Genomic DNA, 25,513 nt, shown 5'->3' with positions numbered 1-25,513 from the left:
AAAAGCCGGATATCCAATCCGAAACGTCCGAGAATCTGTGCCACGTAGCTGCAAGAAGTTCGAACACACTACTCCGTGTTGGGAAGGTCAGAATACGAAATGGAAGTGAAATTCATGACGTATTCGCTTTGTTCGATGAAGGATCGTCCAGTTCTTTGATCGATGCTTCGCTGGCAGAAAGGATGAAGTTATCTGGACCAGTGACGCCCGTCACATATCGTTGGACAAATGGAATCACACACAGAGATGAAGATTCGATGATACTCTCGCTTCAAATATCCGGCCCGAGTGAGCAATCGTCTTGGTATCAGCTCAACAACATGCGGACAATCAAAGGCATAAATCTACCGCAAATAAATCTGGATTTAGACAAGATACAACGCTTGTATCCGATGGTAGACGACGACAAACTAGAAGCTATACAAGGTGCAGTGCCGCAGATACTAATTGGATCCAACAACGCTGGCCTCATCGTACCTTTAAAAACTATCCAATACACACTACAAGGACTACAACTGACACGTTGTCATCTAGGCTGGACAATTCATGGTGAAATCGAACCGAAAGAAGCTGATACCTCTGAACAGATCCACATCCTCATGAGCTCAGAGACAACTGATATGGATCTAACAAACTTGGTCAAACAGATGTTCAAGGTGGAGGATTTCGGAATTACACGTCAAGATCCAAAAATGTCAGAGGAAGATGAACGCGCTCTGGATATAATGAACCGGACCCTGAAACGTCGTGGCAATCATTTTGAAGTGGGACAGCTGTACAAGTACAACAACTTCACTTTTCCAGACAGTAAGCCGCAAGCCCTACGTCGCCTGCAGTGTATGGAAAAGAAGATGGACACTGATTCACAATTCGCCGACAAGTACTGCCAGAAGATACAAGAGTATTTGGATAAAGGATATGCTCGGAAACTGGACCCGGCTGAACTAGGAGAGACTGCCAATACTTGGTATCTCCCTCACTTTTGCGTAACCAATGCTAACAAGTTCAGGTTAGTCATGGACGCAAAAGCGAAATCACACGGATTCTCACTAAACGATCTGTTGTTGAAAGGTCCAGACTTCGTTCCATCGTTGGTTTCTGTGTTGATGCGAGGACGCAGAAAGAAAATTGCATTCATGGCGGACATTAAAGAAATGTTCCACCAGGTTCACATACGTGCAGCAGATCAGAACTCCCAAAGATTCTTCTGGCGTGGTATGAACCGAACACACACCCCTGATGTATATGTGATGAACGTGATGATCTTCGGAGCGGTGTCGTCTCCATCAATAGCACAATATATTAAGAATTTCAACGCCAAGGAGATAGAAGAGCAACTGCCTGGAGTGGAACGCGCCATTGTGGAACAACATTACGTGGATGATTTCTTCGATTGTGCGGATTCAGAAGAGGATGCAGTCGAGCTTATCCACCGAGTAATTACTGTACATGAGGAAGGAGGTTTCAAGTTGGTGAAGTTTCGATCAAATTCCGAAGCGGTGATTCAGTCCATTAACTCATCGCTCTGTGCAGACATCGATGATGAACAAACGTGTGCAAAAATACTTGGATTGAACTGGGATTTAACATCCGATGAATTCGTTTTCTCGATGGAGTTTCCTCAATTGGACAAATCCTTCCGGTCTGGTGAAGTAATCCCTACGAAGCGTCAACTGCTCAAGTTCATGATGAGTATATTCGATCCTTTGAATATTTTGAGCCCGATCACCGTCCAGCTGAGGATTATTTTCCAGGAACTTTGGCGTCTACAGATCGGTTGGGATGACCTGTTGCCTGACGGTCTGGTACCAAAGTGGAAGGAGTGGCTGGTAGAAACAGCAAAGCTGCATGAAGTTCGGATTCCAAGGTATTACTTCCCAGGACTTGCAACTTTCGGCAGTGCTGACCTTCACGCATTCTGCGATGCAAGCGATAAAGCCTTTGCTTGTGTAGTCTACTTAGTTCATCGGTGTGGTGAGAAATCAAATGTGTCCCTCGTGATGGCGAAAGCTAAAGTGGCGCCTTTGAAGTCGCAGACCATCCCGCGATTGGAGCTACAAGGATGTGTGCTAGCCAGTCAGATGGTACGAACAATACAGGATGAGCTTAAGATTGAAGTAACGTCATGTCACTTCTGGACCGATTCCAAAATTTGCCTTGCCTGGCTCAGTACTACTGAGAAACAAACGGCATACATTGGATCAAGGGTGACCAAAATCAAGGACAATGGACACTACACGAGCATGTGGCACTGGATTCCTTCTAATTTAAACGTTGCTGATTTGGGAACAAAATCTTCCAAGTTTCCGGCGATCGAGGATTGGATCAAAGGTCCTGATTTCCTTTATCAGTCCCGTAACATGTGGCCGCTGGAGAATGACCTCGCCTTGTCAGATGAAGAATCCGTGAACTTCCATACAGGTTTGGATAGCTGTCGCGCAGAAAACGTCATGTGCTTCCAAACGCTAGCTGAAGAAGTACAGGTTTTGCCGGACATCAAACGTTTTTCCGACTATCATCGTCTGATTCGTTCCACAGCTTATTACCTGAAAATGAGGAAGATTTTAGCCATGTCTAAAAAAGAGAAACCTAAGCAGTTCAGGATTGATGTACACGATATGATGGAGGCTAAAGATGCTTGGTATAAAAAGGTACAACTAGATGAATTTGAAACGGACATAGCTGATTTGAAAACGAAGGGTTTCGTGAAGAAAACTAGTAGGCTGCATGGATATTCTCCCTTCCTACACAATGGAATAATAAGGATGAGAGGACGAATTCAATGCGCGAATACAGCTTTTGAAGTCAATAATCCTGTGATTTTGCCTGACAATCACGATTTCACAAATTTGTTGATTACAATGTACCACATTGCAAATTGCCATCAGGGATTGGAAACAGTGGTCAACAATCTACGGCAGCGGTACCGCATATTAAAAATGAAGTCACAAGTGAAGAAGATGACACGGGGATGCATTAAATGCCGTGAGCTTCGTGCCAAACCATGCGTGGCACAAATGGGGAACCTACCACCTGAACGAACCTCACCTGGTGTATTTGCATTCTGTTATACGGGCATTGACTATTGTGGTCCTTTGACGGTGAAGGTGGGCAGACATCTAGAGAAACGATGGATCGTACTATTCACCTGTATGACAAGTCGAGCTGTCCACTTGGAGATCGTACCTTCATTGGACACAAACAGCTGCATCATGGCGATTCGATGCTTCATGTCTCTGCGAGGTGTTCCGAAAAAGTTGTTCACAGACAATGGAACAAACTTCACTGGAGCTAACAACGAGATGAAGAAACTGATAGAGCAACTGGATCAACGACAAATGGAGGAAACGTTGAGTGTCAGAGGAGTCGAATGGTCGTTCATACCGCCCGGAGCCCCTCACTTTGGCGGATGTTGGGAACGCTTAGTGCGTTCTGTAAAATCAGCGCTACGAGTCATGCTGAAGGAGAGACACCCATCAGACCTAGTTCTTCGAACTACACTGTGCGAAGTAATGAATGTCGTGAACAATCGTCCATTGATTCATACTTCAGAAGACCCCCATGAGCCAGAGCCTCTGACTCCAAATATGCTTCTACTGGGGCGCAGCAATTATATGCAATATGATCATCAGTTTGACGAGCGGGACCTGGATTGCAGAGCAGCATATAAACATGCACAAGTGTATGCAGATAGGTTCTGGCGAAAATGGATTTCTACATACAGACCAGAGCTTTTGAGGCGGAGTAAATGGCATGACGATCGAAGCTACTACGAATACAAGTTAGGAGATGTTGTCATGATTGTCGATGAAAATATGCATCGAGGATCTTGGCCAAAAGGACTCATTGAAAAGGTTTTCCATGGTCCTGATGGCAAAGTTAGGACAGCAGTAATACGAACAACTTTATCAACTTACACAAGACCGATAAGCAAGATCATACTGTTGCAGTCCAGTTCTACTCTGGGTCGGGAGGATGTTGGAAACACCGATTCAAATTTGAATTCGATCCAAGCAATCACATGTTAGGGTAGGCTAGTCGGTTGCTAGGCAACCAGAAGGAGTTTGAATTCCGATGAAGAAAAAACCGTCATTCTGTAACGCGAAGTAGTAGAGAAAACACGTGTTGAATACAAGCTGTGAATTCGTTTTGTAAATCTGGTTTTTCGCCGAATTTTCATTCCGAGTCAATTCCGAGTGTCCCCCCCGAAGTAATTTCCACAACAATTTGCACCTTTTGAGCAAAGGCAACAGTCCGTTCTCCCTCAGCAGCAGCAGCAGCAGCAGCCGCAGCAGGTGAGCCCCGGTGTGCGCCCTTGAACCGCAAGTCGTCGTAACATTGGTCCTTCTCTCCCCCGGCAGGTGAGCCCCGGTGTGCGCCCTTGAACCGCAAGTCGTCGTAACATTGGTCCTTCTCTCCCCCGGCAGGTGAGCCCCGGTGTGCGCCCTTGAACCGCAAGTCGTCGTAACATTGGTCCTTCTCTCCCCCGGCAGGTGAGCCCCGGTGTGCGCCCTTGAACCGCAAGTCGTCGTAACATTGGTCCTTCTCTCCCCCGGCAGGTGAGCCCCGGTGTGCGCCCTTGAACCGCAAGTCGTCGTAACATTGGTCCTTCTCTCCCCCGGCAGGTGAACACCGGTGTGCGCCCTTGAACCGCAAGTCGTCGTAACATTGGTCCTTCTCTCCCCCGGCAGGTGAGCCCCGGTGTGCGCCCTTGAACCGCAAGTCGTCGTAACATTGGTCCTTCTCTCCCCCGGCAGGTGAGCCCCGGTGTGCGCCCTTGAACCGCAAGTCGTCGTAACATTGGTCCTTCTCTCCCCCGGCAGGTGAGCCCCGGTGTGCGCCCTTGAACCGCAAGTCGTCGTAACATTGGTCCTTCTCTCCCCCGGCAGGTGAGCCCCGGTGTGCGCCCTTGAACCGCAAGTCGTCGTAACAGTCCTCAATGGGACAAAGCCCGCTTCTCAGCTTAGAGTTCTATGAGCACTTCCACAGTTATTAACTGAGAGCTTCCTCTGCCAATGACCATTTTGCATGTGTATATCGTGTGGCAGGCACGAAGATACTCTATGCCCAAGGAAGTCAAGGAAATTTCCTTTACGAAAAGATCCTGGACCGACCGGGAATCGAACCCGTCACCCTCAGCATGGTCATGCTGAATACCCGTGCGTTTACCGCCTCGGCTATGTGGGCCCTTTTGAGCAAATTGGTCTTTTCTTAGTATGTGATAGACGCTCCTCTCTGGAGCCACCATCAACTATTGTATTGTGTTTTGTCCTTAACAGCACTTCTACGTCTACAGTTTAGGCTCGAAGAGCGCCACCTAGCAAATTAAACAGGAACCAAAGACTCGCTTGTCAGATAGTTCTTAGCTTACTGAACAACTTTGCGCCGAAGACGACATCATTCTATCTCATTAGGATTCTGAGATATAGGGAGCAGGGAATATTTTTGATACTGGCACCGCCTAGCAGACGGATCACGAACCAAGGTCGCAGTTGTCAGATAGTTTTAAGATGCCTTTGGACATATTTTCAAAAATTCTTGCTGGTATTGCTCCAATGATGTTTTAATCGCTTTGCGATTAATTCCCTGTGATTCCTTCAGTAATTAATGTATAGATTTTTTCCTGGAGTTCATACAGATACCCTGCCAGGAACTTCTTCGAAGGAATCATCAGCAATTCATCAAGCTCAAACTCTACTTAATACTGTTGAAATTCTGAAGGAATTTCTTGAGGAGTCTTTGAGAAGCATCTATTTGAATAATCCCTAAGAAGTTTATAACAAAAGAGAGATATGGTACACAATCTTTTGGGTTTTCAAAATTTGTCGAACTTTGTTATTGGAAGGTGACTTCAGTACCATAATAACCACCCTGAACCTTGCAAAAGCACCAGGATCCAGCCATTATTTTCTCGAAGAGATGATCACTATGCACAGAACCGCTTGAAAGAAGCGCGAGTAAATAAGGACAAACCACCAAGGGAACTCAAGGAACTTTCGGATCGGCAAATAGACGCGAAACACGCATAGTTTAATCCTACTTAAAGAGTGTGGTTTTAATTACAGCTGTCTGTTGTGATCTCATGATGTTTGCAGATGAATGACACGGTTCAGTGTATGTGGTGTTGTGTGGTCTTGAAAAAGACACTTGCTTTTCACCGCAAAAATTGACGATATCAATCTGCGTCGACTTTCCCACGTTGCTAACCTACTTGCAACCACCACGACCTACGCACTTAATACTCCTGCTTACCAAAGTTAACTCAAGTTCGTTTGTTTTTTTTTGCAAAAGAAATAAGATCACTACAATTTGATACGTACCTACTTAGGAGCTAAACAGGGTTGAACTGAAAAAGTTAAAGTTGAGAAAATAGAATTCTATAATGTCCTTGAATTAGTAAATGCTTGTGATTGCTACGTATGAGTTCTACTAGCGGCTGTTAAACGGTGCACCTTCGGACTTCGGACTGCGGCAACCGCGCGACAGTTGATCCGGGCTATATGGAATATTGTACATATTGGCAAGTGAAGTTCGTTCCAGTGTAGAATCTGTTAAGTGTGACCATATGGAGGTTTAAGTACCTCTAGGTTGAGATGGACGTTACCCCTAAATGGCGTAGTACCGTACATGTGGATGTGTTAAGTTCAAAGGGGACATAATTTCCCATATGATGTTACAACTGCCCCTGTGTAAGTCATACTGTTTGTACGAAACTGTAATTAGCGAGGAAGGTCCAAAATGGAATTGTCCATTTCGCCATAAAAGTGTTATTTAAGGTTTTGTACAATTGTGTGTAAAACGGTTACTGTTCTAAATCATACGAAATAAGAAAAGTAGAAAAAAAAAACTAGAAATTCCTAACTGCTACAAATTATAATATTGTATTATTTTTGGTTATTCAAAGAATAAAATCTAAAGCAAGTTGAAAAGCCGCGACTAATACTTTTAGCTTATTGAAATTCGTAACACACGCATTCAACCGAATGAACACCTGATACATATACACGCAATTGTTCCGTCGTAATTTTCGCACCACCCCCACTCCCTTAGGCGGAAAGGTGAGTCTCGTCTCATCATAAATCCTTACTGTGTTGCTATCTCCTAAATAGTGAAACACGCCTATATGTATACCTAAAAACTTTCTCGATCGATGATGGATGTATCATCTCATAATCACCTCTGATCTCGGATCCGGGTTTTTTACGTTTCGACAGCACCTCCCTCTAATCGACGAACATTTCCTTGAGATCGTGCTCGTACATTGCAATCAGTAGCATGATGCCGAAGCCGGACGTCATGCCGAAGAATTGTAACAGGAACTCGGATGTTTTGCAGCGGTCCTCCGCGCCGTGGGCGGACGTCAGCTCGGGGATCTGGAACGGGGAGGAGGGAAGGGGTAGAAATAATTCCATATGAAGGTGCCGTTTTTTCATAAGAACTGTGCGGTACCGACGCCTGCCAGCTAAGGTGGGCAATTCATCTGTTTGCTCTCAATCGCCCAAAAAGCAATTTAATCAGGTTACGATTATACATTATATTATAGATTTGGCTCGGATTTGGATTGAAAACTGGATAGAATTTGCATTGGAGGTAAACTGCAATTGGATTGTATTTGAATTGGTTTTGGATTGGATTTTGATTGGATTCCGGATTTCGATTAGATTTGGATTAGATTAGGATTGAATTTGGATCAGATTCAAATAAAAATTGGATTGTATTTGGATCGAATTTGAATCAGATATAGATTAGGATTGGATTTGGATCGAGTTTGGATCAGATTTAGATTAAATTTTGATTGGATTTGGATCATATTTGGATTAGATTAGGATTAGATTAGGATTGGATTTGGATCAGATTTTGATTTGATTTGCATTAGATTTGGATTGGTTTTGGATCAGATTTGGATAGCATTTGGATCAGATTTGGATAGGATGTGGATCGAATTTGGATCAGATTTGAATTATATTAGGATTTAATTTGAATTGAATTTGGATCAGATTTAGATTAAATTTGGATTGACTGTGGATTGAATTTAGACCGGATTTGCATCAGATTTGGATTAGATTTGGATTGGGTTTGAATCGCATTTGGATTGGATTTGGATCGAATTTGGATCAGATTTGGATTGAATTTGGACCGGATATTAGATTTGGATTGGATTTGGATTGGGTTTGAATCGCATTTGGATTGGAATTGGATTGGATTTGGATTAGATTTGGATCAAATTTGGACTGAACTTCGATTGGATTTGGATCAGATTTTGATTTGATTTGGATTAGAATTAGATTGGATTTGGATAAAAATAAGATCAGATTTGGATTGGATTTGGATCGGAATTGGATCAGAGTTGGTTCGGATTTGGATCAGATTTGGATTAAATTTGGATTGAATTTGAATTGGGTTTGGATTAGTTTGGATTGGATTCGGATTTGGATAAGATTTAGATCAGATTTGGATTGGATTTGAACTAAATTTGGATCTGATTTGGATCGAATTTAAATCAGATTTGGATTAAATTAGGATTAGATTAGGACTGGATTTGGATTTGACATGCATTATATTTGGATCGGATTTGGATCAGAATTGGATTAAATTTGGATTGGATTTGGATCGGATTCAGATCAGATTTGGATTAGATTAGGATTGGATTTGAATCAGATTTGAATTTGATTTGCATTGGTTTTGGATTTGATTTGGATCGGATTTGGATCAGATTTGGATTAGATTTGGATTGAATGTGGATTGAATTAAGACCGGATTTGGATTGGGTTTCAATCGCATTTAAATTGGATTTGGCTCCGATTTAATTCGGATTCGGATTGAACATGAACCGGATTTGGATTAGATCTGGATTGGGTTTGATTCGGAATTGGATTGGATTTGGATTGGATTTGGATCGAATTTGAATCAGATTTGGATCGGATTTGAATTGAATTTGGACCGGATTTGGATCAGATTGGGATCAAACTTGGACTGAATTTCGATTGGATTTGGATCAGATTTTGATATGATTTGGATTAGAATTGGATTTGATTTGTATAAGATTTGGATTGGAATTGGATCAGATTTTGATAAGATTTGGATCGGATTTGGATCAGATTTTGATTAAATTTGTATTGAATTTGAATTGCATTTGTATTGGTTTTGGATTAGCTTGGATTTTATCTGGATCGGATTTGGATAATATTTGAATGAGATTTGGATTAAATTTGAATTGGATTTGGTGTGGATTTGGATCGGATTTTGATCAGATTTGAATTATATTAGGATTTAATTTGCATTGAATTTGGATCGAATTTGGATCACATTCAGATCGGATTTGGATTAAATTTGGACCGGAATTGGATTAGATTTGGAATGGGTTTGAATCCCATTTGGATTTTGGATCGGATTTGGATTGAATTTGAACCGGATTTGGATGAGATTTAAATAAGATTTGCATTGTATTTGGATTGAATTTGGACCGGATTTGGATTGAGTTCCGATTGGATTTGAATCAAATTTGGATAAAATTTTGATTTGGATTGCATTTGGATTAAATTTGAACCGAATTTGGATTTGGATTGGGTTTGAACGCATTTTGATTGGATTTGGATTAAATTTGGATCAGATTTAGCTCGGATTTGGACCGGATTTGGATTTGGATCAGATTGGATTCGGATCAAATTTGGATTAGTATTAGATTTGGATCGGATTTGGACTGGATTGAATTTGAATCGGATTTGGATTAGATTTGGATCGGATTTGGATTGTATTTGGATAAGGTTTGAATCGCTGGATTGGATTTGGATCATATTTGGTTTATATTTGGATTGGATGTGGATTAGATTTAGATTGGATTTGAATCGCATTTGGATTTGATGTGGATTGGATCAGATTGGGATTGAATTTGGATTGAAATTGGACCGGATTTGGATTGGATTTGGATCGGACTTGGCTCAAATTAGGATTGAATTTGGATTGAAATTGGACCAGAATTGGATTGAATTTGGATCAGATTGGATTTGAATTGAATTTGGAACGCACTTGGATTGGATCTTAATCAGATTGGATCGAATTTGGATTAAAATTGGACCGGATTTGGATTGGATTGGATTTGGATCGAATTTGGACCGGATTTGGTTTGGATTAGATGTGGAAAGAATTTGGATCGGATTTGGATAAGATTGAATTTGGACAGATTTGGATTGGATTTGGATCGGATTTGGATCAGATTAGAATCAAATCTGGATAGAAATTTTACCGGATTTTGATTCGACTTGGATTGAGATTGGATCGGATTTGGATTCGATTGGATTTGGATAAAATTTGAATCAGATTGGATTTGGATCGAATGTGGATTGAATTTGGACCAGATTTTGATTGGATTTGGATCGTATTTGGATCAGATTAGGATCGGATTTGGATTGAAATTGGACCGGATTTGGATTTGATTGGATTTGGATTGAATTTGGATCGGATTTGAATCAGATTGGATTTGGATCGAATTCGAATTGAATTTGGACCAGATTTGGATCAGATTAGAATCAAATTTGGATTAAAATTGAACCGGATTTGGATAGGATTCGGATCGGAATTGGATCAGATTAGGATCGAATTTCGATTGAAATTGAACCGGAATTGATTGGATTTGGATTGAATTTGGGTCGGATTTGAATCAGATTGGATTTGGATCGAATTTGGATTGAATTTGGACCAGATTTGGATTGGATTTGGATCGTATTTGGATCAGATTAGGATCGGATTTGGATTGAAATTGGACCGGATTTGGATTTGATTGGATTTGGATTGAATTTGGATCGGATTTGAATCAGATTGGATTTGGATCGAATTTGAATTGAATTTGGACCAGATTTGGATTGGATTTGGATCAGATTAGAATCAAATTTGGATTAAAATTGAACCGGATTTGGATAGGATTCGGATCGGAATTGGATCAGATTAGGATCGAATTTCGATTGAAATTGAACCGGAATTGATTGGATTCGGATTGAATTTGGGTCGGATTTGAATCAGATTGGATTTGGATCGAATTTGGATTGAATTTGGACCAGATTTGGATTGGATTTGGATCGGATTTGGATCAGATTAGGATCGGATTTGGATTGAAATTGGACCGGATTTGGATTTGATTGGATTTGGATTGAATTTGGATCGGATTTGAATCAGATTGGATTTGGATCGAATTTGAATTGAATTTGGACCAGATTTGGATTGGATTTGGATCAGATTAGAATCAAATTTGGATTAAAATTGAACCGGATTTGGATTGGATTCGGATCGGAATTGGATCAGATTAGGATCGAATTTGGATTGAAATTGAACCGGAATTTATTGGATTTGGACTGAATTTGGGTCGGAATAGAATCAGATAGGATTTGGATCAAATTTGGATTGAATTTGGATTGAATTTGGATCGGGTTTGGACCAGATTTGGATCAGATTAGGATCGAATTTGGAATGAAATTGGACCGCATTTGGATTGGATTAGATTTGGATTGAATTTGGATCGGATTTGGATCAGATTGAATTTGGATCGAGTTTTTATTGAATTTGGATAGGATTTGGGTCAGATTGGATGTGGATAAAATTTGGATCGAATTTGGACCGGATTTTGATTGAATTTGGATCAGATTGAATTTGAATTTGGATCAGATTCGCATTAGGTATGGATTGGATTTGGATTGGATTTGAACTGGGATCAAATTTGGATTAGATTTGGATCATATTTTGATTAGATTTGGATCGGAATAGGACCAGATTAGGATCAAATTTGGATTAAATTTAGACCGCATCTGGATTAGATTTAGGTGCTGGCCAGAGTGGGCGCGTCACGCGGCGCGACGCGGAAATTAGCACGCAAAGGAATAACAATCAATAATAAGGAGCTGTCAAATCGTATGGGAAATCCGCATCGCGTCGCGTGACGCGTTCACTCTGGCCGTACCCTTAGATTGGATCGGAATTGGATCGGATTTTAATCAGTTTTTTATTAGATTTGAATCGGATTTGGATCAGATTTGGATTAAATTTGAATTCGATGTGGATCGGATTTGGATTGCATTTGGATTAGATTTGGATAGGATTTGAATCGCGTTTCGATTGGATTTGTATCGAATTTGGATTGATTTTGGAACGGATGCGAATTGGATTTGGATTGAATTTGGATCGGATTTGGAACAGATTTAGATTGAATTTGAATTTGGAACATATTAGGGTTGAATTTTGATTGAAATAATCCCGATTTGGAATTTGATTAAATTTGGATCGGATTTGAATCAGATTGGATTTGGATTGAATTTGGATTTGGGTCAGTTTAGGATCAAATTTGGAAAGAAATTGGACCTGATTTGGATCAGATTGGATTTGGATCGAATTTGGATTGAATTTGGGTCGGATTTGGGTTTGGATTGGATCTGATTTGGATCAGATTAGGATCAAATTTGGATTAGATGTGGAATGGATTTGAATTGAATTTGGATAAGAATTGGATTGCATTTGGATTATATTTGGATTTGATTAAGACTACATGTGGACTACTTCTGGCTCAAGATCCACAACTCACCATATCCACCAGCGCGATGTACAGGAACAGTCCGGCGGCCACGGAGAACACCCACGCCGACGCTTCCGGCTGGTGTCCGATCACGATTCCGATCATAACGCCGATAAAGCTCAGAATCGACGACAGCAGATTGTAGTAGACGGCGTCCCGGGCGGACATGCCCGCCTTCAGCAGCACCGCAAAGTCGCCCAGTTCGTGCGGAAGCTCGTGGCAGAACACGGCAATGGCCGTGGAGAACCCGCCGGCGATGTTGTTCGCGAAGGCCGCCCCGATGGTCATTCCGTCGGTGAAGTTGTGCAACCCGTCGCCCATGATGACCATCCAGGCTACGGCCGAGAGGGAGCCTGGGGGCGAGTGGACATGGCCGTGCATGTGGGTGTGGCCGTGGTGCTTGGTTTCGTGTTCCCGCAGGATGATGGTGTAGTTCTCCGGTTCCAGTTTGGGCTTAGGGATCGCCGGAGTTTCGCTTTCGATGGAAGCATCGTCCAGGTTGGTCGAAACGGTGTTATTGTCCTGTGGAGTGGAATCGCCCTTGGAGTTGATGTAATTGCGGTAGCAATAGTCTCCTCTGGGGTGTTCCCCGTCGCCGAAATCGTTTCCGTGGTTGTTGGCGCACTTGGCCGCGGCGTTGTTGTGATTATTCTGGTGGTGATGGTTGTGGTTCTCCATGTGGTTGTGCTCGTGGTGATCGTCCTTGGTTTCCATCGCGATCTCGTCGTAGCAATACGGATAGGAACTGTACTTGTGCTTGCACTGCTTTTCACCACTAGACGCGTGCTGCAGAGAACTGGATTCCGGTTCCCGCATGACCCGCACCCGCGACGAAGGTTTATCCTTCTTCTCCTGGTGTTTGTACCACTCAGCCACGACGGTCAGGAACCGCTCCATGAAGTAGAAGAACACGATGCCCCCGACGGCGGCCAGGCCTTTGTACATCATCTCGTCGTGGGAATTCTTCATCGTAGTGGCCATCATCGCGTGTGGAAGCAGATGAAGCAAAGCGTCCCCGCAAAGTGTCCCCACCGCAAGCGCCACCAGAAATTGCAGCGCATGCTGATAGAAGTGCTTATCCATACAAGGTATCACAGCCACACCCAACAAACCACACAAGCTGACGCCCAGAACCGCCAGCGTGGAATAGATCCAGACGGACATCTCGATCGAGTCATCCCCACCGTCTCCGACGTGCTCTTTCGAAGGATAGAGTGCCGTTTCCAGCCCAAAACCGGCCAAGTCCGGAACAACATCCGGATCGATACATCCGGCGCGCTGACGGGACGTCTTGGACGCAAGCTGTGCCAGCAGAATCGGACAGATGTTGAACAGATCATCCCGTTCCAGACGGATTGATGCCTTCAGCCGATCCAGTTCACTTGTATCGTGGGATCGTACCGACGATGGGGTCCTATCACTACCATTAACGCTGCTACTATTACTGTTACTACTGCTGCTGCTACCACCGCTTTCAGTGCTTGTGGTGGTCGTGGAGGTGGTGGTCGCATTGGACTTATCGCTACTACTGCTACTGGTGATGTTCCTAGCTGCACTATCGTAAGTATTCGGAGAGAGCTTCGTCCCTGCAGGGCCTAACGTGGCCATTGCCAGTGGCTTCGGGATTGCTATCCGCTTCACAAAGTCGACACTGTTGATGCACTGTAAACGGGGGAGATGAAAATCTCTGAATTATGAATATCTTTCCGGAGTTTGCGGAACTCCTTCCTAAACAATACTTACCGCTTCATCACTATCTGCGTCCCGATGATCATGGATCGACGCCGTAACTGAGCTACTCCCACTGCTACTGCTACCACCTCCACTACTACTCCCGCTCAACCGTTCCGTCACCAGCCGGTACATGTTCAGTCGTTTCATCATGTTCTCGAATCCGGCCACATCCATCGTCATCGAAGTGGAATCGCCAAACTCCTTGAAGATGGACACCATAAAGGGATCCAACTGCTCCCGGATCGCCGCCATCCGATCGTCTTCCTCTCCATCACCGCCGCCGTGATCGTGATCGTGACCACCATGTGACCCGTGATCATGGTGATGATCATGTCCATGGGTATGTCGCTTGACCGGCGGAACTTTGCCGACCGCAACGATGGAATTCATCGCTTCCGCCGTTGTGGTTGCTGTTGCCGAGGGGTTCGCTAACCGTGGATCCGTTCCGGCGTTTAGACCGGCGTCGTGCTGCTTGCAGGGTAGATGATCGGCACACAGTAAACACACGACGCACACCGCCATGATGTGCCGTGCCATTTTGTGGCCACCGCTGAACCGAGCCAGGCTGACTGATGTGAGACTGTGGTGAAGTGTAACAGAAAAGAAAGTGTCCTTGTTTTTATGCTTTTCAGAAAGCAACTGGAAGCTGCTCGATTGGAAGCCGGGTGTGAGCTGCTGGTCGCACCCGATCAGTGAGGACTCCTACCAACTCTACCCTCCCGGAGAGTGGGTTGATGTTTCCATTGAGCTACAGAGGGCCGATGGCGGGGAAGAATTCTGCGAAAGAGAAGAGAAAAAGGTTTTATAAGTAAGTAGAGGTGCATGTACTACAATATTTGAAAGAATAGAACATAGTTCTAACGACAGTTATCTATAAAACTAATCCAAGATTTTGACAAACACTCCAAAATTACGAAAGAAACTTAGGATTCCAAACGGAAATCATCCAGGAATACCTCCAGAGATTTCTTCAGGAATACCTCCAGGGATCCCTCCAGGAATACCTCCAGGGATTCCTCCAGGAATACCTCCAGGCATTCCTCCAGGAATACCTCCAGGGATTCCTCCAGGAATACCTCCAGGGATTCCTCCAGGAATACCTCCAGGGATTCCTCCAGGAATACCTCCAGGGATTCCTCCAGGAATACCTCCAGGGATTCCTCCAGGAATACCTCCAGGGATTCCTCCAGGAATACCTCCAGGGATTCCTCCAGGAATACCTCCAGGGATTCCTCCAGGAATACCTCCAGGGATTCCTCCAGGAATACCTCCAGGGATTCCTCCAGGAATACCTCCAGGGATTCCTCCAGGAATACCTCCAGGGATTCCTCCAGGAATACCTCCAGGGATTCCTCCAGGAATACCTCCAGGGATTCCTCCAGGAATACCTCCAGGGATTCCTCCAGGAATACCTCCAGGGATTCCTCCAGGAATACCTCCAGGGATTCCTCCAGGAATACCTCCAGGGATTCCTCCAGGAATACCTCCAGGGATTCCTCCAGGAATACCTCCAGGGATTCCTCCAGGAATACCTCCAGGGATTCCTCCAGGAATACCTCCAGGGATTCCTCCAGGAATACCTCCAGGGATTCCTCCAGGAATACCTCCAGGGATTCCTCCAGGAATACCTCCCGGGATTCCTCCAGGAATACCTCCAGGGATTCCTCCAGGAATACCTCCAGGGATTCCTCCAGGAATACCTCCAGGAATACTTCCAGGAATACCTCCAGGGATTCTTTCAGGAATACCTCCAGGATTTCCTCCAGGAATACCTCCAGGGATTCCTCCTGGAATACCTCCAGGGATTCCTCCAGGAATACCTCCAGGGATTCCTCCAGGGATTCCTCCATGAATACCTCCAGGGATTCTTTCAGGAATACCTCCAGGGATTCCTCCAGGAATACCTCCAAGGATTCCTCCAGGAATACCTCCAGGGATCCCTCCAGGAACACCTCCAGAGATCCCTCCAGGATTACCTCCGGGGATTCCTTCAGAAATACTTCCAGGGATTCCTCCAGGGATTCCTCCAGGAATACCTCCAGGAATTCCTCCAGGAATACCTCCAGGGATTGCTTCAGGAATACCTCCAGGGAATCCTTCAGGAATACCTCCAGGGATTTCTTCAGAAATACCTCCAGGGATTCCTGAAGAAATACCTCCAGGGATTCAACTAGAATTTCTCCCAGAATTTCTCCAGGTCCAGGATATCATACAGATGTTTCATTCCTCCAGAAATTATCAGAAAATAGTATGCAATAACCGCGAAGATAAGTTTTTAGTACTAAAGCCTGGAACACATAGCGTCCGTTCCGTCGAGGTTTGCGTTTTTTTGACAGTTTTCTCATGGGAAATGTGTCAAACTACTGTCACGCACACGCAAACGTATGCATTGTGTGGGGCACTTAACAGTTTAAGAGATCATATTTAGCTGCCTTCAAATAACTTAATGGCCTCATGAAGTACTGTCAACAAAACCATGCCATCCGAAAGCATATCGAGCATAACCGCGGTAGTGTCGCAAGAATTATCATCCCAAACTTCAACCGCCATACCAATGCGGCACTGTTGTTCTACTTCTCCCGTGCCCTGGTTTCCGACAACACTGCTGTTGCTGCCGCAGCTGATAATACCTTATCCACGTGCAATAATAATTACAGCGAGGCCACCGCTCAACAGAAACCGGGTGCGGGTTTTCTGTTTCGGGCAACCGGCAACTTTATACTATGTATGTGTACCTACACATACCTATACAAACAATCGCAATAATGCCGCGATGAAACGACGCCAAAATACCCTTCTTGCGCCGCATTGCCTCGACGCGAGGCCTGTCACAGTACCTCTACATAGCTCTAGCTCTACTAGCCAATGGCGATTATTCAACCCGTCCACCTGACGACGACGACGACGACGATCCACAATAGTGAAAACAGCAATCACCAACCACAACAGGTGTTTATTACGGGGTTGTTGACATTTTTCTTACGCTGTTCTTCGTTAGGTTCGTTCCGACTGGAGCAAAGCGTAAGAAAATAGAAGTATTGGTTCTTATTAGGTTTGTGTTTATAAACTTTACTAAATGTAACGTAACGTTTATTTGTTCTGCAACAAATTGTTTTCGATGTAAGGTAGAAGCACCGGTTTTAGCTATCGTTCATTTTTTTCAGTATTGGAAGGTTAAGACTTTCAAAAGGACTTAAAGTTTAAAGCTTCAGCACCAACAGTTCAGTGAGCTGAATACCTTCGTTCATAACGTGCTATTTATAACGATCCGACACCCCGAAGGATTCCAAGCTCGTCATCAATCTTCACACGTTTTAACTTGGCGGCACGCGTTTGACATTGAGCGCCGTGAGCTCATTGTACGCCCGTCGCATAACCATCAATGTCAGGTGGAGGATCAGCAACAACTTGATTACCAAGCGTCATGCAACAAATCAGGCGGGTGGACCTCCTCCCTTCAGTTCGTTCCGTTATGAGACACTTCACCTACCTATCTACGTTAGCGTTTAGGTCCACGAACCTCCCAAAAGCTCACTGTAGATTAGTACCTAACCTATACATCACTGTTTGATCAAACAACGAAATGGTGCGATTGCGTGTCGGACGTTTCGATTGACTATTAGAATTCGATAGTTCCGGCGAGGCTCAATACACATTCATAGCAATTTCTGTGTCCCTATAGGGATTGTGTGCACAATGGGATATCTTCTGAACAAAATTTTAGATAGTTAAACTTTGAACATCTTGATTGAAGATAGCTATTTATATGACTAAACTGTAGATATTACAAATATGGTTTCCGAGATATGACAGCTCAAAAATGAGTTGTCTAAAAAATAATGTTTTATCCAAACGATTCTAACTCCGCGAAAAATCATTCAATCGAGCCTAAATTTGTACCAATGATGCACATATAACAGGTTGGTAAACAATCAAAATTTGAGATTTTTTGATGCACTCTATGATTCTAAATTTTATCGTCTCATATTTTTTTTTAGAAATTTCATCAAAAATGATAGGCAATTACCAATAACTACGGATTCCCCAAGGGATTTCCTCTTCAGGAAGCCCTTCGTAGGCTTTTTCAAAAAATCTCGCAGGAAACATTTCATGAATTACTTCAGGGAATCGGTCAGAGATTTTCTGAAATTTCACCTAAAGTTTCATCAAATAGTCTGTCCCTAAGAGGCATTCTATTCGACATTCCTCAAGAGATTTCTTCAGAGTTATATCAAAAATATCAATCTTATGAGGAATCTTGCTGAAAACAGTTTAGGAATTTTACTAAGAATGCCATCGGAGTTTATTCAGTAATTGCTATTTTTTGTAATCTTTTAATTTTATAACTCGGCTTCGAACTACCACCGGATTTTTTTCTGAAATTAATTCTGCAAGCTTTCCGACCAATTTTCAGCTATTCTAGAAAGCATTATAAACTTCATATTCTTTATACACTTCTTCAGATTTCCAGCGGAAAATCTGCTGTCAGAATTTCCGTGACAAGAACTCCAAAAAAAATGCTTCAGGAAATCATTTGAAAATTTCGATCAAAGTATAAATAAGAATTTTAAAATAAATTTCTTGAGAATCGCCAGAAAGTGTCAGCAACACAAGAAGACTTGTTATAATTACAAAAAAAACTACGGAATCTCCAAAAAAATACATAAAAATAATGAAATGAGGACTAACAAGTTAATATTCGATTTCCGGTGAAATTTATTAGTTCCTTGTTCACAGCTATGTAATAATTTCTAGAACAAATGGCAAAATAGTTAATGTGAAAACTGTTTTACTCCTCAAAACAACCCCAAAAAAACAATCCTCAAGGAATCTGTGGAAGAATTTCTGATGCAATCTATAGTTGAAATTCACAAGAAATTTTCGAAGAAATATCTTGTCCAATTCCTTTCTAAATCTCTGGGGGAATTCTTGAAAGAAGTCTAGAAGAATATCTGAAGCAATCCAAAGGAAATCCCTGAAAAAATTAAAGGAGGATTTTCCAAATAAATTTATGGAGGAATACCTAAAAAAAATGCTTGGGAAACTCCTGGTATAATTCCTAAAAAAAAAATGTCTTGAGATATTTTAGAAGAATTCTTGGAGAATTTCCTGGACGTATTTCCGAAGGAATCCATTGAGAAACAAAAGACTAAAATCTTTCCTGGAAAAATCGAATAAGAAATTTTAAAAAGAATTCCTGAAGAAACTTCTTGGGAATACTACTAGAGAATAATACATTCCTGATAGCGATAACTTAAAGATTTTTCCCGGTGCGTTTCACAATTTCCCTTGTATTTCCCGGATGAATGGGTGTCCACCCTGAAGAGAACAGGAGTTTTAATCGAAAAGAGAGTATAATTCTTCCTGGAGCATTTAAAGTAGTTTTTAGAACATACAGGGGATAGGCAACATTTTTACTTTTCAAAAAGTGTCCAAAAGCATTCGAAAACCGAACTTTTTTTTCATAAAAATGCATCAATCCAATTTTCAATGAATTCAACTTTTTTTTTAGGTCAGAGTGCAATAAGGATGTCATTGTCATACAGCAGGATCTCTCAAATTTGTGTCAGAATGTTAAGGACAAACGTTTTGACATCCCGCTTTAACAGTGCATCAAAACTTCAAACGCACAAATCTCAAGAAGCAAGCTTCACACAACAAAGCATTTTATTCTGTTCTTGCTCACTTGTAATAATCTTAAAATAGGAAGATTAGGTGTTTACGAAGAGATTTGTGCCCTCGAAATCGTGAATAGGTGCCAAAGTCGACCATTGTGGTGGTCATTTTGGGATTCTAACAAGTATGTCCTTAATTGGTTACTCTAAAATACAACTACTTCTTGAATACCTGGAGGGATCCTTGAAATAATCTACAAAGAATTCCTTAAAGGAATTCCTGAAGAAAGAGGAATCCGCAAAGTGCCTAGAACTTTTCAATAAATCTCTGGAGAAACTGCGGGATGAATCCATTAAGGAATTTTTAGAAGAACCTCTGAATGATCTCCAGGATGAACCCCTGAAGATGAATTCCTGGAGGAATCCCTGAGGGAATTTTTGGTGAAATCCCCAAAGAATTCCATGAAGAAACTTGTGGATGATTTCCTGAGGAATGCATGTAGAAGTTTTCGGAGGGATCTTTTGAAAAAGTCCTGAAGAAACCCCTGAATTAACTCCTGGAGGAAACCCAGTAGAAAGTCTTGGAGGAATCATTGTAGAATTTTCTGGAATCCTTGAAGGAATCCATGAGTCCCCCGAAGGAATTTAATTCCTGAAGGAATCTTAACCAGAAGAAATCCCTGGAGGAGTTATTGTAGAGTTGCCGGAAGAATCCCTGTAGAAATTCCAGAAGGAATTTTTAAAGAAAATGACGAAGGAAATCCTTATTTTCTTTTGGCGGAATCCGAGGAACAACATGCCGACTGGAAGACGCTGCGGTGAAAACGTCCTTCGTCGAGGAGAGAACCGTGCTGCGGATATTCCGGAAAGTAAAATCGTAGAAGATCAATGGAGCGCCATCAAGAACGCCTTCATCGCCACCGGAGTGAATAATTTAGGTGAGTTACGCACCCGGAGAAAGCAGTCAATCACGAATGATATCTGGAAGAAGATAGAGGAGCGCAGGAACGCCAAAGCCGCGATAGAGCGAGCAAAAGCACGAGGAGCCAAAGCCGTAGCCCGTCAGCGCTATTCGGCTCACGAAAAAAAAAAAAAAAACGCTCATATAGACGGGACAAAAGAGCGTGGGCGGACTCCCTAGCCGACGAAGGCGAGAAAGCCGCAAGCACCGGCGAACTCCGTAATCTCCACGATGTTTTACGTCGCCTTAGTGGGGCTAAGATGAATGCTACAATGATCCCTTTAGGAATCACCCGGCTGACCAGTTGAGACGTTGGTTCGAGCACTTTGGAAATCTTTTTCAAGTATCACGAGATGAACCAGCCGAGGGCTGAAAATCTGGATAATAAAGAAAAATAATAATAATAAATAATTTTTCAAGTATCGGCCACGCCATCAACACCTCAGCATTATCCGCCAAGAGTTTGACGCATTACCCGTGTCAACACCGAAGCTCCATTAGTGCAGGAGATAGAAATAGCAATCCGTAGCATGAAATCGAACAGAGACCCGGGGGTCGATCACATATCAGCCGAGATGCTCAAAGTTGACCCCGTAGTATCTGAGTATCTGCACAACTGCTGCATTAATTTTCCTGAAACATATGGGAAACCGTGACATTTACGGCCGACTGGATGCAAGGCGTCTTAGTAAAGGTACTTAAGGGTGACCTGACTGTATGCGATAATTGGCGGGTATATCGTTCTCAAAGCCCTCTGCAAAGTGAACCTTAACCGGATACAGGTGAATATTGGCGCAGCTCTCCGACGGCAGCAAGCAGGATGCCGTGTCGGATGATCCTGTGTGGATCATATTGTCACGCTCCGTATCATCTTGGAGCAAATCAATGAATTCCACTAGTCTCTCTACCTGGTGTTCATAGATTACGAAAAAGCTTTTGACCGTATCAACCACGAAAACATGTGGGGAGCCCTCAGGCGCAAGGGTGTCCCTGAGAAAATCATCGACCTTATTGATGTACAGTATACAAGGCATTTTCGTGCAGAGTACTACAGCACAATGGTATCTTGTCCGATCCCATCCGGGTCGTTGCTGGAGTGTGACAAGGATGTATACTATAACCGTTTCTTTTCATCGTAATCGATCGTATAGATCCTGGCATCCAGGTAGGTGCGCTTGATCGTGAACCAAATCGTGGATTGCTTTGGCAGCCCATTACCATGGAACACCTAAATGACTTCGAACTGGCTGATGACGTTGCTCTCCTAGCTCAACGGCGCTCTGATATGCAGAGCAAGCTCAATGATCTTGCCAATCGCTCCTCAGCGGCAGGTCTTACGTCAACAAGACCAAATTTTTAGATGTAAACACTGTCAACCCTTCCAGCTTCTTATTTGTCACATAAATGTTAGTGCTTCAAATCATTATATTAAAGTACTAAACAAAATAATCTTTTTATAATCTTTGGTGTATGCCCCCAGCTGCATCTTACCCCCGTTGAAGGCCTGTACACATCACAAAGCACAAAATTTGCTTCAGTCAATGATCAAACGAACATCCATCACCCGCCACACACACACCGATTGCAATCTACACCGGCGGTGATGTAGGTCTGTGGAGCATCGCTGTCCGTCACACATATTCGCCCTATTGACAATTCCAATCACATACCTTTCCATCAACATTTGAATACCTGTACAGTACAAATAAGCCCACGTTTTTGCCGCCAATAATTTTAAACTGTAGCGCAATAAACGCAGGCGCGCTCGTCGGTATCGCACGTGCCGTGCAAACGATTCGGGCATCCAACTTGGTCCCTCACCTACCTAGTACCGGCGGGATTTATGGTGCAATTCAGCAGCACCATTCGTGACCGGTGATTGGTGGGTGCGTGTATCGCACCCCCGACACTCAATACCTCTTTTGGATTAGTTTCCTATGTTAGAATTCTGCACGCAAACCGTCGTCGTCATCATCATCATCATTATCGTACCTATCATCGTCCATAAATAAGGGCAACCAACGCAACAGTGGAAAGCTGCGGAATTTTTCACCGAATCGGGAAAAGTTTGTTTATCGACCTTGACCGTAGCCCGTGGCCCGAAATCAGGCGCGAAAGGGCAGGACCTTCAACTTTGCCGGTGTTTGGGGTGAATGTCGATTTTGAAATATCAACAATCAACAACTGGAGCCATAGTAGTGTTTTCGTCGATTGGAATCACAATGAACAATGTTTCCAGAGCCGTTTCTAGATGGACAAAAAGTTTTACACATACCTAAACTATTAGATGACCTTGTACCGACTTTTTAAACCCTCTCAGCAGAATATCCTCTTTCCCATCATGAACGACAACGACTAAAACTAGTCCAGAAAAGAGAAAATAACAACTCAAGAAGAAATAACAACTCAAGAAGAATAAGAAAATGACTGTCAGATGACGTCATGGTTTACTAGAGATATCTACGTGCATCAAAAAGCATGTTTCACTATTTTTACTATTATTCTCCCACTCTCATTAGCTGTATCTCACGCTAGAGGAATTCTTCTATAGAAATTCCGGAAGACATCCCAGAGAGCCACAAAAGAAATCCCGTTCACAATCCCTCATGGAAAGAAGAATCTTTGAAGGGACCACAGCAAGAATTCCGCAAGATTCCCTGAAGGAATAGGGTCTTGCACCATTTGAGCAGGTGTATCTATTTTGGGCACTTGCTGCTATAACTAAGCCAATTTTATACCTAATAACTTAATTTTTGTCACACAGTGAGATACGTACAGTATCTAACCCTGTACAAAAAATTGAATCAATTGGTTTGAAATTGACTTAGTTATAGCGGCAAGAGCCCAAAATAGGTACACCTGCCCAAATGGTGCAAGACCCTACAAAAAGGAATCCCTGAAGCAATCCTAGCAGGAACCCTTAAAGGAATCTTTTACATCCTGGAAGGGATCTTTGAAGGAATTCCAGCAGTTACCCTGAAGGAATGCCGACTAGAACATTTGTCAGTTCAAGATTTTATAAAGCAATCCCGGCAGAAATCCCTAAAGGAATCCCGGGAGGATTTCCTAAATTTTGGGAGTCGTATCTGGTAGAATCCTGAGAGGCCTCGACTGGAAGCTCGAGTGAAAGAATCGCAGAAGTAATCCCGAAAAACCCTAAAAAAATCCGAGAGGAATGTTTCAAGGAATACCATCAGGAATCCCGTATACCTGAAAGAATTACACTAGCACTCTCTGATTATAATAGAAATATTTGAAAGAATACTAGGACGAATCTGTAAAGTAATTCAAGCAGGAATCTCTGAAGAAATGCCGCCTAGGATTTCAAAAAGAATCCTTTCAAGATTTTCGAAATCAGGGATTACTTTATTCCTAAAGGAATCCCGTAGTGAATACCTGATGGCATTCTTAGAGGAATCATGGCAGGAATCTTTGATGGAAGCTCAGTAGGAATCCCTGAAAGAACCAAGCAAAAAAATACAAAAACTCTACAAAAATCTATATTCTTACATATTCTTTTTCGGGAGGATTCCCTAATGGAATAACAGCAGGAATTCCGGAAACAATCTTTGAAGGAGTTTAATCCCTGAAGGAATGCCGAAATGGATAACTAAAATAATCCCTTCAGGATTTCCTAAAGCAACCTCTGTAGAAATCCCTGAAGAGATCTCACAGCAGTTAGTGACATAGCTCAAATTACCATTCCGTGGTCGCCATGTTGGATTATGGTCTACCATATTGGAATTCAAAATAGCGTCAAATTTCGATTTTGAACATTCTGGAGTTTTGGCAGCCATCTTGGAGCCTAAACCGCCATCGTGAATTCTAATACCCTTATAAACACCTCGACAACCTAAGGAATGTGTATGTGTATGTATTTGATTGAAATTGCTTGACGCATTCCAGAGTTATGTCGGAGCCTACATAAATGCATACATACATGCATACCGTCCCTACACAGTTATGGATCACCCACAGTTACGGATTACTTTGATGTTCAAAGATGAATATCTTGTTCAAAACATATATTTCGGCACGAAATTCATTTTTGTAGCATGATCCAATTTGTTTTCTGAGATAAAAAGTGATTTACAAGAGTTCAATCTGAAAATCATAATACGTTTGATTTGCAACGATAAAGTTGTCTTTTCACATCTGTCAGTAAATAGCCGAATTCTATAAGAAGCTACTCCTGCAGTGGTTAGCTCTAAAAGTGTCGCAATCAATCGATTTTGAAATTAAAATCGCTCGTACACCTTGGATAAGATATGTATGTATCTATTAAGTGAAGTTTTGCTTCATTCTGGGATTCAAATACTAAAATAAAATTACTTTCAACAGTGATCCATAATGTGACCCACAAATCGTTTGACGCTATTATGGATCACTTCAAATAAATATAGATTTATGCTCCACTCAATACTCTTGATACAATATTCTTACCTCTAAGTATCAAAAGTATCATTCAAAAACATGTAAGCTTGAAAACCAGGTGTCTTGAAACACAGAATGGTAATAATAACACTTAAGATGGAAAGCACTACTAAACTATAGTGGCGCACCTCTTGCGAAGTATATGGATTCGGGACTTTTTGATATTTTCTCGTTATTTCTATTGTAAATTCAGGTACTCCATCAATAAAATAA

The 25,513-nt window shown here is 42.6% G+C and overlaps 2 protein-coding genes across 7 annotated transcripts in view; one reads left to right on the top strand and one right to left on the bottom strand.

The window, feature by feature from the left end:
- The first annotated feature begins 182 nt into the window (after positions 1 to 182).
- On the top strand, positions 183 to 4,028 carry LOC134286846 (uncharacterized). Its single transcript, XM_062848531.1, has one exon. It carries the CDS (start codon positions 183 to 185, stop codon positions 4,026 to 4,028), a length of 3,846 nt encoding a protein of 1,281 aa, XP_062704515.1.
- Positions 4,029 to 6,029: 2,001 nt separating this feature from the next.
- The window catches only part of LOC109403647 (zinc transporter foi), a 102,630-nt gene continuing 83,146 nt past the window's right edge, over positions 6,030 to 25,513 (bottom strand). For all 6 annotated transcript variants that reach the window (XM_029880323.2, XM_029880326.2, XM_029880325.2 and 3 more), the window contains 3 exons: positions 14,300 to 15,067; positions 12,566 to 14,218; positions 6,030 to 7,373 (listed from right to left, as the gene is read on the bottom strand). In XM_029880323.2, the coding sequence (XP_029736183.1) occupies positions 7,224 to 7,373; positions 12,566 to 14,218; positions 14,300 to 14,827 (2,331 nt within the window). In that variant the 5' untranslated portion in view covers positions 14,828 to 15,067 and the 3' untranslated portion in view covers positions 6,030 to 7,223. The remainder of the gene's footprint in view (positions 7,374 to 12,565; positions 14,219 to 14,299; positions 15,068 to 25,513) is intronic.

This window comes from Aedes albopictus, chromosome 2 (assembly GCF_035046485.1).
Source record: "Aedes albopictus strain Foshan chromosome 2, AalbF5, whole genome shotgun sequence".
NCBI classification, from domain to species: Eukaryota; Metazoa; Arthropoda; class Insecta; order Diptera; family Culicidae; genus Aedes; species Aedes albopictus.
The sequence above is the reverse complement of the archived record's forward strand: the minus strand, read 5'-3'. Positions and strand labels throughout refer to the sequence as shown.

Bases quoted from the DNA above. Each gene is read 5' to 3' on its own strand.
- LOC134286846 (XM_062848531.1), top strand. From the start codon at position 183: ATGAAGTTATCTGGACCAGTGACGCCCGTCACATATCGTTGGACAAAT.